At 40.0% G+C, this 15,991-nt stretch overlaps 1 protein-coding gene across 30 annotated transcripts in view; it reads left to right on the forward strand.

The window, feature by feature from the left end:
* Positions 1-15,991, forward strand: part of dlg2 (discs, large homolog 2 (Drosophila)) — a 440,002-nt gene that overhangs the window by 315,824 nt on the left and 108,187 nt on the right. For all 30 annotated transcript variants that reach the window (XM_049468833.1, XM_049468837.1, XM_049468835.1 and 27 more), the window contains 4 exons: positions 4,851-4,901; positions 9,295-9,419; positions 13,617-13,786; positions 15,658-15,794. In XM_049468833.1, coding sequence (XP_049324790.1) covers positions 4,851-4,901; positions 9,295-9,419; positions 13,617-13,786; positions 15,658-15,794 — 483 coding nt within the window. The remainder of the gene's footprint in view (positions 1-4,850; positions 4,902-9,294; positions 9,420-13,616; positions 13,787-15,657; positions 15,795-15,991) is intronic.

A 15,991-nucleotide genomic window follows, 5' to 3' on the forward strand; every position in this document is an offset into this window, starting at 1 on the left:
TCGCGATGATGAGCGCTGTTGTCTTTTTAATGACTTCATTTGCTCTGTAACAGTATTTGAATCGTAGCTTCATCCGTCAGTTGCCGGTCCTTCCACTGATGATCGGCTGTTGGCGGCTGTATTTATCTGTGTGTGCTGGTGGCGGATCAGTGCGTGTGCCCACAGAGGCAGCAGGAGGCTTCTGAGAGCACTTCTTGTTCATTCTCATCTGCCCTGATTAGCTGGTGCCAAAGCCCAGTGCCTGCAGGGCCATCCATGAGAAAACAACCCTGCGGCCACACTCACAACACACATGCAATGCACAAAACGGCCTTCCTTAGGGTTATCGTGCAGTTATCATGCTGTCCCCCAAAGCTTTCTGATTGCCGTCATTTCATCGCCTCACGGAGGTGAAGTTGGGTTGCTGTTGCGTCATGTTGGCATGAGTTGAATATGCTCTTGTGTAGCTCAGAGTTGGTGTCGTTTACAGTGGAATCACTGTACTAATTTACAATTGACCTTATTAAGCCTAGTGTCTTGTCTGTGATTCTTTCAGAGACCTGTCTTTGACCCTTTTACCTTATTGTAACTGTCCCCTAGAGTAGTGGCAAGACATGGACATTCATGTTGGCTGTAGTTAATCAGATCAGCATGTGGAGCTGAGGCTTGTATTGTTTTCCGCCAAGAGATTTGAGCTTTCAGATAGCTTTTTTACCAATGATTTAGTCCTTTTTTAGATTGTTATGGCTATGGATTGTTTACATGCATTATTAGAAAAGGCCAGGTGAATAAAAAAGGTAATAAAAAGCTTCATACAAACTATTAAGTGCAGTCATTGACTACTTATGGACTATAAATAACATGTAGAGATGAGTGTGATTGTAGCTCTTGAAGGTGTTTGCTAAGTGGTTGGTATAGGCATCCTAGGTGGTTGTTAAGATGTTGCTAGATTTTTCGATATGGAGCAATATTACAAACACTTTATACTTAGGATGGTTTCACACCTAAAAGTACGGACCAGAGTCCATACCAAGGTTTGTTTCTTTGTTACATTGTGTATTAAACCTTTGGTCCATTTAGTTTTGGTATTACACAGCAGTTTAATGACTGAGGGAACTCAGAATTTGACTCCTCTTTGGAAAGGGAAGTATTGGAATAGAGGAGTGAAAGAGGGAAGAAGGAAATTAGGTTAGAAGTAGTTAGTGTGTTAGAGGAGTTCTGAGAGTAAGTGCTCTTTGAAGAGCTGTCTTCAGTAGTTTCTCAAAGGTAGCGAGGGATGCTTCTGCTCTGGTAGTGGAAGGTAGCTTGTTCCACCATTGGGGAACTAAAGGTAGGAGAATAGTCTCGATTGCTTTGTATGGATTGTGGGACCATTTAGAAAATTGCTTTCATGCTGTAGAAGAACCAGACCATGGTTCCGGTTTTGGGTGGACCGAACTCTGGTCCTTTGGTCACGGCCCCTTTCACTCCTGCTACTATGGTTTGGATCAATCTAAACAGTCTGAAAGTTTGGATTAAACAAAGCAGGTCTGAAAGCAAAATTCCATGCAAATACTGTTTATTGTATTTATCCAAGAAATTACTTCTGTCAGGATTCCAATATTACTTCTATCTATTGAAAAACTGCCTGTAAAAAAATACAGAGCAAGCATGGTAAAATTCAATATGTGTAAGCCTCATTAGTTCTCCTGTAGGGCGTGATATTTTAGGTGCACCTCAAGCTACAGAGTGTTTCTAAAAACAGCTTTAAAGCCATATGACCTGAATGTGGTGGATACTTTGAGGTTGTTAAAGCAGGTCAAACACGGAGCCTCATAAGTGGGTCCAGATCATGACTGTGGAGAATGCTGTGTGGGAGATGGAGCTCTGCGGGGTGTCTATGTCTGCTGCGTGTGTGTTATGTAGTGAAATCATGGGAGGAACAGAGGTACAGAGAGAGAGCTACTTGTGATCATTGCTTTCGACTGCCTTATTTAATAAAGCCGAATCATGAGGGAGCTTTTTAATCAAACACACTAATGACCCAGGTGACCCTTGTTACAGTTTCACCTCTAAAGTTAATTATTTCATGATCATTCCTCACAGCGGTCTCACTGTAATTAGATTTCTGACTTTAGTCATCAGTGTGTGTGTGTGTGTGTGTGTGTGTGTGTGTGTGTGTGTGTGTGTGTGCACGTGTGAGTGTGTTTTTGTGTGGTTACATATGTACAGTGCTATGCAAAATATTAGCCTTTTTTCCACTGTAGTGACAAATAAAGCTGTGTTGTTCCATTGCATGGTGAAAGGTCCCAAAAGACCAGTCACTTTCTCAACATAATTATGAGGCAGTTCCTGATGTTGGATGTGTTAGAGTTAGTCAGTTAGCATGCTAACTAAATGAATAAGTGTGAGCTTTCACTACAAGCTTCATCCAACATCACTACCACAGTGTTAGCACACACACACTACAGGTGTCATCCAGCATCACTAGTATTAGGATGCTGGCTACTTGCCTCATCCCAGATCACTACTGGCCCCATCATCATTTCTAGTGTAGTGTTAGCATGCTGGCTATCAGCCTCATCCCACATCACTACCTTCAGCATAACTGCTACCAGCTTACCGCAGCATTTGCAAGGCAAAACAAGGTTATCATCTGATGTCAATATCGGTTACCTAGTCATGATGAAAAGACCAGGCTCAGGCTGGGCTCCACTAGGCACAGCATCTCCATTAGAAAAGACATTTAGGGTCCTATTTTGGTGATCTATAGCACACTGGTCAATTATGCATTGCGCAGCTTGATTTAGGGTGTCAGTGTGTCTTTGGTATCATGAGGGCACAAAAAATATGCAGAGCGCAGCTCGAAATGCCCAAAAGGCATAAACTAATCTTTTAAATTAATCATGTGTTTTGGGCATAATGCGAAAAAAAAAACAATCTGTGTGCCAGTTGTCATTCCCTTTAAGAACCAGATGTGCTCTGACTTTGGCATGTTGATATCTTAACAGCACAGGGTTTTGTGCATCTCAGCAGAATACTGACCTGCGTGTTCACGCTGTGAAGGCACGCCAGCAGCAGCTTGTGGGTGCAAGGTGTGAAAATAGGACGCTGTGTGTGTGTGTGTGTACAGATTGAGAATTCAGGTTTGAGTGAGAGGGTGTAGAGCAGAAGCAGGATGGGGGTAAAGAGTCTGTAAATGGATATGGATGGCTATGGATTTGTATGTCTGAGTTCAGATGGAAGCTATTAAAGTTAAAGCAGACTGTCTGTCACACTTTTGCTGCTGCTGCTTCTGCTGCTGGAGGAGAATGGAAAAGCACAGCACTGCATTCTGATTTTACTGCAAACAGACTACACTACACTATCAGTACAGTGTTGTCTACTGTCCACCTTTTAGTAAGGCCTTAGATGAAATGTAGATAAAATCTTAGATCCGTTTTAGTTTATGTGTAATATTGAAAATAATCATAAATCTGGTGCATGCTAAATCCAGTTAATGTTTTTCATTCGTATTTTGACAGTAATGTATTTGCACATTATTGGCCTTAACTGCATTTATTACATACATTTTAGGTTGATATTGAATAGCTTTATGTAAGGCTACATTCACATTACCTGACTAAAGTGACTCAAATCTGATTTGTTTCTAAAATGTGACACAGATCTGATTTTCTGTCAAAAAATCAGAATCTGTAAAAAAAGAATGTAAAATAAGTATCTCCAAAACAGCAACTACAGTAGAGATAAAAAAAAACTTCTAAATTTTCAGTGGAAGTCAATGTAACAAGAGTTTATTTCAGGTTGTTTTGAAGTAGTTTTATTGTGCATTCATCAATAGGTTTTGGCACAATGTCAGAGACAGGTTGTCTGTATTATGTAGTGAACTAAAAATTGACAAAAATGAGACATTTGGTTTTTTTTTTATTGAACAGCGACGATATGTCAAACCCAATCTTTTCAAATCATATTTGAGAGTCTCTTTTGTGTATAGTCCTAGATCAGATACATATCTTATTTGTAAGTGTGCAATATACTAGTGCATCTCAAAAAAAAAACTTAATTGAATATTATTGAAAAGTTACTTTATTTCAGTAATTTCAAAATGTGAAACTCATATAGTATACAGAGGTACTACACTCAGAGTTATCTATTTTGAATGTTTATAGTCTTTTATTGTTGATGATTATGGTTTACCGCCAATAAAAACCCAAAAGTCAGTGTTTCAGAAAATTTGAATATTAAATAAAACCAATTGGTACTTTTGGCAGTGTGGGCAGTGTGCCAAGTCCTGCTGAAAATTGAAATCCACATCTCTATAAAAGATTTCAGCAGAGGGAAGCATGAAGTGCTGTAAGATTTTCTAGGATTTCATTTGTTTTTTTGCCTATAAGTTTGTACTTAGTGTTGTTTTTATTACCAAGCACCAGTGTTGTGCTGAATTTTGTCCCTAGTAAATCCGACTCCCCTTTGATAGCTTGTGGTGTGCAGCAGTATGGGCACACCAGATTTCGCCCACAATTTCTGTTATTTCTGTTCATGTATAACAGTTAATATAACGTTTTTCTTCACAATAAAACAACAGAACATAGCTTACGAGGATTCTGAGCCTTCTGGTTGGGAATCAGAATTTGGCACAGCACCAACAGCACAATGTGCTCAATGTGCATAACCATATCAATGTGAGATACTACAGATACAGATACAGATAATACATTTATAAATGTGGTCCATCAAGGTAAAATTTTGTTTCTTATCATCACTTATACAGTAAACCACTTAATAAAGAAAAATAGCTGGAATGACCTTTCATTTTCATCATTTCTTTTCAATGTGTTTGATGTTTTGCATTTCACATGTCTAATGGTTATGTCTCTCTATTTTTATTGCAGGTTAACGGGACAGAAATTGAATATGAATTTGAAGAAATCACCCTAGAGCGGGTAAGTGAAAGACGAGATCTGTTAACTCATGCATATACAGAATATGCTCAGGATATATACAGTATACAGTTCAATGCTCGCACCCTGTTTTCATGCTCGTGTGGAGTTTTTCTGCATGCATCTCACATCTCACGCATAGAGACACAGGCATTAACCATGCCAAGCCAGAGCAATGGATCCCAGCAGAATGGATCAGACTCACAGACTTACAGTCAGCCATGCAACAAAGATGCAGCCACACAGCCATGCTAATGTTATGGCAGAACAGTGTTTATTTCGTTTTTTCTCACTATAAGGTGCACTTAAAATCTTTACATTTTCCCAAAAATAATCAGTGAGCCTTATAATCTGCTGCGCCTTATGTATGTATGTACTGTATATAAGTCAGGTTATAAGGAGCAGTAAAGCCACTCCGCTGAGGTACAGCATTATACAGAAGTTTCAGCATTAGCTAATAACTGTGCTAAGCACTAGCTCTTTCACAATTCAGAGGTGAGTATATCAACCTGTAGCCTGCCGCTATTATCCGCTAACCCGAAGCACTAGCTTTTTCACCGTTCAGAGGTGAGTGTATCAGACTTTAATCTGCACGTTTACCATGTTAAAACAAGTTACGTGGGAAGAACCGCTAGCTAATATAGCCCTGGTTTACCCGAACACTCAGGGCTCCTCACTGTAGCTCTGCTGAATGGCATTAACCTCTAACTGCTAGCTGTTAGCGGCTAATGCTAATGCTCCGGCTTTAGTGGAAATCTGCAAATCTAAGCTTACTATAAATAAACGGAAGTGCTTTACTCACCCAAATAAACAGTTTTCAGGAGAAAAAAGGCTCATTTTATTTGTCTGACTCTGACTATTAAGAATTACAGCTTTGTTTACTTAACTTAGCATAGCTTTACTGCTGAATTTAGAAGGGAAACATGGCAACACCCCTGTTTCTACTACTAGTTACTAGTTACTAGTGTCGCATAAAATGCACCTTATAATTCGATGCACCTTATGTATAAAAAAATTGACCAGAAAATAGACGTTTATTGATAGTGCACCCTATAGTGTGAAAAATACATTATCTATTTCACAATATCCTGGTGATAGCATTACTAGTTCATCATTGGAGTGTTTTAAATGTATTTAAATGTTTTCTCTATCTACATCTAATGGTGCATTTTGTTGATAAACCAATCAATATGGATTCACACTTTAATTTAATCTAGATTAAGGACAATCTTTTCAGTTGCTGTGGGTCCTTACAGACAGAGCTGCACCATCTTTCTGGAGTGAACAGTGTGTTCCAGAGGGTATGTTAGGGCTAATTGATCTCAGAGGATTGTTGCAGGTCTGGCACAAACAGCGCTGGGTTGGTGGTGTTTTGAGCTTCTGGTGATTCAGTATTGCTACTAATTGGGACACTACACTCTAAAAAACAGAGGTACGAAACGAGTACTTTTTTGTACTCTAAGGTACACTCTTCATAATTGTACCCTCAAAGGTACAATATTGGTCTTTACAGGGTCAGATTTGTTCCCTCTGAAGTACAAAGTCATTCCTAACAGAAATAAGTACGAATTTGTACCATTTCACCAGCCAAAAGGTACATTCAGTATTCTGTACCACTGTACTAATAAACAATATATATTTTATTTGCACATTTTTTTATTTGAAAGCCAGACAATTTTGCATCATTAAATTCTTGACACATATTTAGTTGATGATAATGTTTATAATCTTTATAATCTATACTGGCATAAAAAACATGGGTACAAAAAAGGACTTTCACTGAAAGGTACTTTTTTGTACCTCAATATAAGGTACAGCCCCAGCGACAAGCTTTGTACTCTTTTAGGTACAAATCTGTACTTATTTTTCTTAGTGTGTATGTTTGCATGTGAAAGAAGACTGTAAATGAATTGCGCTCTTTAGTCAATATGTGTGTGTGTGTGTGTGTGTGCCGTAGAGATGGGTAGACGACTGCAGGTGACATTTTGACAGCTGTAATCGAATCCATGGGACTGAATACGACACAGGGACAATAACAAAGGTCAACAGTACCAAAGGGAGCGCTGATTTGTCAAAGACTGGCGCCGGGAGGCTCAAAGCGTCTGCCCACGTTTCCCTGGCATACTTCAGTTTCTCAATCAGTTTCTGTGATTTTGCTATTTATTGGTATATGTTTGAGTAAAATGAACATTTAGTTTTATTCTATAAACTACAGACAACATTTCTCCCAAATTCCACATGAAATATTGTCATTTAGAGCATTTTTTTTTGCAGAAAATGAGAAATGGCTGAAATACCAAAAAATATGCAGAGCTTTCAGACCTCAAATAACGAAACAAGTTCATAAACATATTAATAAAGTGGAATAACCCTGGTTTTTAATCACAGTTTTCATGCATCTTGGCATGTTCTCCTCCACCAGTCTTACACACTGCTTTTTGATAACTTTATGCCTTTACAACTGGTGCAAAAAATCAAGCAGTTCAGCTTGGTTTGATGGCTTGTGGTCATCCATCTTCCTCTTGATCATATTCCAGAGGTTTTTCTTTTTTTTTGGTAAAATCAAGGAAAAACATCATCATTAAGTGCTCTCTTATTTTTTTTTTCAGATCTGTATTAGCACACATACATTCCTTAATCAACATAAGAAAAATGACACATACTAATTCCAGATATTAAAAAGAATTATGTATGCTGTTTAACATTCTGTATAAATGAAATGTTAATTCCAGATATGATATGTTCTCAGATCACAGATCTCTCAGCCTTGGAGATCTGTGTCGTGTTTCCTTGCGTCGCTCCGCCGCTGGAGACAAATAAGCTTTAATCACAAGAGCCCTCTTGATTCCCCTCAAATGCCAATTAATCAAAGCTCTACGAAAGTGACAGTGTACGTGATGCCAAGGCATCTACAACGTGCCCCCCCCCACCCCCCATATACACAACCCATCCTTAATTCAGGCCCGCTCATAAACACAGCCTGTCTGGGTGAGTATAATTAGCTTCATTCTGCCACTCTCTCAGGCTGTTTGGCTGTTTATCAGCCAGAGAATCAATTAAAGTGCATCAGTCTCACGCTCATCCCTCGCAGGAACATCACTCTGCATGGGCGAGAGAGATAAAGTTAGTTTCAGTGAGAGTTCTTACTTACTTTTCAGACGTGCATCCATCTCCCTCCTGCGCTACCTCCTAGCCACCAGTGGTGGCACTGTGGGATTCATAGCAGCATACAGCTGTGGTAAAAAATAAGAGACCATTAAAAATAATGAGTTTCTTTGATTTTACCAAATTGAAAACCTCTGGAATATAATCAAGAGGAAGATGTATGATCACAAGCCATCAAACCAAGCTGAACTGCTTGAATTTTTGCACCAGGAGTGGCATAAACTTATCCAAAAGCAGTGTGTAAGACTGGTGGAGGAGGACAGGCCAAGATGCATGAAAACTGTGATTAAAAAACAGGATTATTCCACCAAATATTGATTTCTGAACTTTTTTTTTGTTGTTCTTATTGCAGCCATTTCTCTTTTTCTACGCAAGTTTTTTTTATAATGGATATTTAAATGTAAATAAAATAATGAATGTAATAAATGTAAAATGCAATTATATTTATATAAGTGATGTCAATTAAAATACTAGTATATACTAGTATGTTTAAGGGGAAGATAAAGCCAACATGGGACGCTGGAATAAAGACTTTTTAAGATTTAGTTTTACCTTATTGTGAAGATCTTAATTTGGTTGTAAGGATTTCTGAATTAGAACCTAATTTGCTGAGTTTAAAAGGTCGTTTTCACACCTGTAGTTTATTTCTAAGGTTCGGATCAGTTGATGAGTTTGTTTACTTCGATGGTTTCTCGGCCTTTTTGGTTTGGTTTTACACATAAACCGTACACATTAGGCATAACACATTAGGCATATACACTTAAGGCATAAACCTAAACGCACCAAAATGCACACCAGTAAACCACGCAAGCATGTTCTGTCCTCTGATTGGTCAGAGCTGTCTGGCGCGGGAGCAAGAAAGTAAATATAGCGAGAAGATTCTGTGTTCTAGCACGTATACTGTATCTGTATCCCTATACTGGCTGTCAACTCATGTAGAGGGTGCTCACACAGTTTGTCGTTGCATTCAATTCATAAGCTGTCATTGTCTGGGGCCCTAGGCAAGCAATTGGTTTGCTTGCCCTGTTGCAACGGGCCTGCAAATAATGTTTTGCTTGGTATTATTATTCACTCCTTTGCTTCCTATGCTTTATTGCAGTCTGTCAGGGTAACGGGTCTACTAACAGTAGAATATTGTTTGTAGTATTGAGTATTATAAAGCATTATAATATCTGTGCGTTCCATGAGAATGTTTTTATGTATTCTTATGGATGCATGTGTCTGTTCTCAGGGTAACTCAGGTTTGGGCTTCAGTATAGCAGGCGGGACAGATAACCCTCACATTGGGGACGACCCCGGAATCTTCATCACCAAAATCATCCCTGGTGGAGCAGCAGCTGAGGACGGCAGACTTCGGTTAGTGTCACTCATTCATTGTTGTTTGTGTTTGTTTGTGTGTGTGTGTATGTGTGCACTTTTTTTAGCATTCGTATTTTGCCTTGGGGGTTTTGGTTTAATGGTGTTCTAGAATGGAAAGACAAACTTGCTCATCACCACATGACTCGGCCTTGAAACTCAGCTGTTCCTGTGCCAAGGTCCACAATAGAGACCTTACTATACTATATCTTCTCTCCAACATCCCATGTCTACTAAAAAACAACCTGAACCAACACTGATTAGAGCATGCCATACATCAGAATGTAAACTTTTGCCATTGTCAGTGAAGGAAGCCACACCAACGAGGTAATCAGCTAAGCCCAGCAAATAATCAGTATTATATATATATATATATATATATATATATATATATATATATATATATATATATATATATAAATATATTCCCATTTTCTCCCCAATTTACAAATCCAATTATCCAATCCACTCATAAGGACTCCCCCTATCACTAGTGACTAGTGATGCCCCAACACAAGGACAGTGAAGACTAGCACATGCTTCCTCTGATACATGTAAAGTCAGCCACCACTTCTTTTTGGCAGCATTGCCGAGTAGCATTACAGCATGCTCGGAGGAAAGGGCAGCAACTCGGTTTCTATACATCAGCTCACAGAAACCTTGCACTGAATGATCAACCTCGGAGTGATGTGGCGAAAGAGCGCCATCTACCCACCCAAAGAGAGCAAGGCCAATTGTGCTCTCTCAGGGCTCTGGCAGCTGATGGCAAGCAGGATTCGAACTGGCGATGTCCATTATCAAGCCAATAAAAGTAAAGCAAAGTATTCACAAGCTCAGCATGAATTAAAAAAAAAGCCTGTTTCATTCTGAGAATTGTCAGACAAGGAAACCAGACCCACACTGAGGTGAGAAAGCAAAGCCCAGTCAACAATCAGTGCTAGGCTGGAAGCTACTGTAACTCAGGAATAGTTACACTATAATCACAGTTACAAACCAAGCTATGCTGTGCTATACAGGTGGTGCGGCAGTGACATTATCAAGCCGATAAAAGTAGAGCATCAAAAATATTCACAATGTCAGCATTAAAAGAAAAGGCTGTTTGATTCTAAGACAAAATAACATGGCTGGTGTCATATTTAGGCAGATTTAATAAAAGGAGGGGCAGTACAAAGAGTAGTCAGACAAAACAGGGTCACAACTGGTAAACTGGAGCATACAGGGAAACACACACCAGGGTTGATTAAACAGTCCAGAGATCAGTACACAGGAAGGGCAGCAAAACAGAGCAGGCAAAAGTCATTAATAGTCGAGGTACACAGAAAAAAAGGTAATAACATATGAAGATCAAACAAAGTACCAAGGAAACGAGTTGTAATGCAGGACAAACCGAAACAATACTCAGCAATGAGGCTGTGAGTCTTATAAACACGCCTCACCAGGTGTTAGTACTCAGGTGAACAGCTTCCTGAAGACATCACATGAGCATGAGAATCACAGAGTGGTGCATTCTGGGTAGTGTAGTCTTGTGGCTGGAAATCGAAGGTAAAGCTGAGTATGGGGGAGTATGGGCGTTTACCATTTATACACGAAACAACATTTGAAAATACTGAATAAATGCATTCTCTTACACCTTCTAATGAAGATGAGCTGCAAAAACAAATCAAATGTGACTTGTGATTTTGAATATGACATATATCCTAATTGCTTTCCCTCCTTTCCCTCTTTTTTTAACATATCTTCACTTCATACTTGATGTAACTGTCAGTTTCGTGCTCAGGGACATGCTCAGATTTAATAGTTGACGTCACTCTAACACATTCTCTCTCTCTCTTTTTCACTCGCTCTCTCTCTCTTAGTGATTAAAACTGAGCTCTGTATCTCACTTCTAATGACTCTCCTGAGACTGGAGGAGCTGGAGAACACACACTCCCATACACACACACTCACACACTCATCTGACTGATTGTAGCTGTGTTAGGAAATGGATCAGACTATTAGAGCTGATTCAGGAGATGAGTGCTGGGCTGCTGGGGAAGTGTTTTTCTTATTACAGCAGGATGATTGTGTCTCTGTTAGATCCCCGTCAGGATGATCAGGAGCTGATTGAGAAGGCTGTTTTATTACAGACAGCCATAATTATATGGCAGGAAAGAGAGCAGAGCTCTGTGTGTGTGTGTGTGTGTGTGTGTGTGTGTGTGTGTTCCCGTGTTTGTGTTGAAGGCCAGCTGTGTGTGACAGCGCTGTTTGTGCTAGTGTTCTTTCTTTGGTTTGGTTGTCCTTCTGAACCACTCCTCTAAAAAACACACCCACAACACATATACACACACACACACACACACACACTGACCGTGCCCCCAGCTGGGCCCCTCTCTGTTATTTCTTCTTTCTCTCTGTCTTTCTCTCACTTTCTTTTGTGCTCTCTTGCTTCTTCAAGAAAACCACATCATATTTTTTGGATCATAAGATGCACATCATCAATAAACGTCTATTTTCTGATCTATTTCATACATGAGGTGCACCGGATTATAAGGCACATTAAGCCACACTAGTAAGAAATTCAGCGGGTGGTGGAGGGTAACTAAGTTAAGTGAAGCTAAGCTTCAGTTCCGTTATCGCTGTTTATTGAAAGATTTAGATTTAAAATACGATCTGTTTGGTTATAAAAACGCTGCTAAAAGTTCAAATAGTTCAATTGCTGCTCTGTTTGTAGCTGTGCTCTTTGGCTTGTAAGCGCTGCATTGTTGCTAGGTTACCTGTATGTGGTGGTTGTAATACATAGAGAGGTTTGGTTACAGTGCATTACTGGCTGATAATGGCACTTATAGAATGCCTTTTAGCCAGTCACATTGCAGTGTCAGAACAAACTGTGGTATGATAAAGTTTATTTAATCTGTAAGCATGATAAAAAAAAGCAAAACCACATGAAAAATGTAAGGGGGGGGGATACTTTGTCACAGCACCGTTGCTAATAGATCTACAATTAGACCAATAGGACTGCTACTAATTCTTCTGCTAGAATCCAACAGGTTATATATAGATACAGTGACCTGGAGACAGTGTACCTTCTACTTTTCACTTTAACCATACTCTAGGTCCTGTAAAGACGTTCAGTAAGGAACTGGTAGTAGGACGGTGGTTGAGATTGATGAAGGAAGCATAGATGAACTTATTCAGCAGAAAACTTGAAACTAATGCCTTTTGTGAGGAGATGGTATAGGTTATGGCTTCTTTGTCCTCGTAATGTTGTAGCATGCTGTATTTTTCCCGAAGACCAGGAGCCAACTGCGCCAAAAGTGTTGGGGGGCTATTCTGTGATAGTATATTTACTGTAGCTAGTTTAGAGAATGTGCCTTGCTTTATTTGGTTTACACGACTGAGCATAGTATTGATTTGGCAAATTAATATATTAAAATATTAATTTAAAATATTTTTGTTAGCGATTTTCTAGTCTAATACAGCTCTGCAGAAAAAATGCTAGATCATTTCAGTTCCTAAATCAATTTCTCTGATTTTGCTATATGTTTGAGTAAATTGAACATGTTGTTTTATTCTATAAACTTTGAAGAACCTTTTTCACAAATTCTAAATAAAAATATTAACACTTGGTGGATTAACCCTGGTTTTTAGTCACAGTTCTTATGCACCTTGGCATTTTCTCCTCCACCAGTCTTACACACTGCTTTTGGATAACTTTATGCCTTTACTCCTGGTGCAAAAAATCAAGCAGTTCAGCTTGGTGGTTTGATGGCTTGTGATCATCCATCTTCCTCTTGATTATATTCCAGAGGTTTTCTATTTGGTAAAATCAAAGAAACTCATCATTTTTAAGTGGTCTCTTCCTTCCAGAGCTGTATGTTTTTGTCTCTTTATTCAACACTTTATAGTTTTTTTTTCATATCATTATTCTCACATAACTACATTCTCTCTGCACTCTGCTGAAGATGTCACTGAGATAGGGGCAGTGCAACATGTCACACTCTGCTGCTGTGTGTCTGTGTGTGTGTGTGTGTGTGTGTGGTGGGTCCCAGCTGCTCTGTGTGAGCATGCCTCAGGAGATAGCTGTCCTTGGACCAGAGGCTGCCACAATCTGGAACTCTCCACGGGGTGGCTAACCATACAGCAGGGGCTTACACAACTCTCTAACTCTCTCTGTGTGTTTGTGTGTGTGTGTGTGTGTGTGTGTGTGTGTTTCTGCAGGGTGAATGACTGTATCCTGCGTGTGAATGAAGTAGACGTGTCCGAGGTTTCCCACAGCAGGGCGGTGGAGGCGCTGAAGGTTGCTGGCTCCATTGTTAGGCTGTATGTACGCAGAAGAAGACCCATGCTGGAGACCGTGGTGGAGATCAAACTCGTCAAAGGACCAAAAGGTTCCTGGCTGAACACCTACACCACCTCCACCACACACACACACATACTCTAGTCTCATAGGCTGTGATGAAATGGCTCCCTGTTTACTATTTAGCGCACTATTGAATGTGTCAGCCATTTTTCTTTGAGTGTCCGAATCGTAAGGTGGAAATCGAACGTGATTTTGAGGGCACTATAAAATCTCACAATGCATCGTAATTCATAGTGAACATCGCTGTATACTCTGTATTGTACGCTGCATAGTGTTGCATATGGCACCAGCCAAAACTTGCATAATTGGCAACATTTATTTTCCCCACTTAATGGGTTAAAACATGTGAAAAAAAAAACTGAACAGTCTATGCCTTTACTTTTCTTAAATATCTTTTTTTAATCTTAATTTTCCGTCCACAAAAGTGCCCTTGGCAGAAAGTCAGAGTGAAACAAAACACTGTATCTTCTGCTCGGGTGTGAGCGGATTTTCGTTTGTTTGTTGCTTGTGTATAAGTTGTTGTCATGGTCAGGATGGTAAACAGGGCGGTTTTCTACGAAAGGCACAAGCTGCTTTGATGCATTATTTAGAAATCGGAGAGGAAGACACATCACACACACACACACACACACACACATATTCCCTCTCTCTCTTACACACACACACACACTTACAGATGTACAAAGTGCAGGGGAAGCGCTGCAGGCAACACATACGAATTATCATCAATGCACAGTCCTACGCAAACACCAGCACTGCAGGCTCTGAAAGCTGAAGACACTGAACATATCCCTCTATTCCAAACTCGCGCTGTGCGCTGTGCTGGTATGAAATTTAATAGTGCTTTTAACAGGGTACGCCTCATTAAGCATCTTTTAATAAAAACTGCAGGATGAATAGAGTGAAACTTCGGTGCTCAGGAAGGCTGGGAGAAGCAGCAGTTCTACCAGGAAGACTCCAAAGGCAAAAGTGCAATAATAACAGCTTTAATTTCGATTAAAGTATTAACAATGTATTAGATAGCAATTTATGTAAAGTTAGTCTTTGAAGTAGGTCACATCGTCAGCCCAGGTCTACAGCATCTGGACTTTCGCAGGTCCTGCTGTATGTAGAAGAAAGGGGCGGAGCCAAGCCCCAGGCAGCAGGCGGGACCAAACTGGAGGCGGTGGGGAGGAAGGAGGGAAAACAAAACAGCACTTGCAAGGAGAGAAGGACCTGCTAGAACTTGCTAGTTTCCTGAAGCTTATAATACTTCGGTACGCAGACACATCCCAATATGCAGATCAGTCAATCAATAATACCAACCCCCTGCTGACGTCCACCTATCTGGGTCTCACCGCTATCAAAGACACACTGCTGCTGCTGCTCAGCCAGTCAGCTCTCCCTCCTACCATGCCTCTAAACCCATACATCACCCAATGCCCTGCCCAAACTACCCCACCCATTTTTTTTAGCCTTTTTCAAATTTAAGCTGAGGGTTTAGGGGTTTAGTGCTGCTTTAAGTGTACCTGTTCCAATACTTCCAAGTAAAATGGGTGGGTTGAGACAAAAGGTGGTATCTTCTGAAATGTGTATCAGTTCCAGATGTAAATACAACAAAAATAAAGGAATTGGCTTCGCTGTTCCAATACTTCTGAAGGGGAGTGTAGTTGTATTTTACATTTTTACAGTATTTTAAAAAATTACAAAACGTTATACTCAAAAACACACATTTATATACAACATCCTGCATTAAAAGTACTCTTTCCAATGTTCTGTGCAATTACACATTCTCACCAGAGAGGTCTCTAAGTCCCCAAATCTCTAAAACTTACAGTTTGTTGCATTAAAAAGTAAAAATTTTGCTTTCTCTCTCTCTCTTTCTCTCTCTCTCTTACACGCTGTCTTGTGCTTTCTCAGGGCTGGGGTTCAGTATCGCAGGCGGAGTGGGGAACCAACACATCCCAGGTGATAACAGCATCTATGTCACCAAAATCATTGATGGTGGAGCGGCGCAGAAGGATGGCAGGTTACAGGTTGGCGACAGACTCCTGATGGTGAGTTTGGACCTCCTCAGTTCATGCTCTGCCCACAAACACAACCTTCCTAAGCAACTGTTGCCGGGTTAACCAGCTGTAGAGAATGTTAGCTTTAAGTTGAATTTAAATCAGTGTTTAGATCATAACTGATATACCAGCCAACAACCTAGATAGATATACAGTAGCAGGGCAGCAACCAGTTGATTAAAGGTGAT

The sequence above is a fragment of the Astyanax mexicanus genome, chromosome 20, assembly GCF_023375975.1.
Source record: "Astyanax mexicanus isolate ESR-SI-001 chromosome 20, AstMex3_surface, whole genome shotgun sequence".
Classification (NCBI taxonomy): domain Eukaryota; kingdom Metazoa; phylum Chordata; class Actinopteri; order Characiformes; family Acestrorhamphidae; genus Astyanax; species Astyanax mexicanus.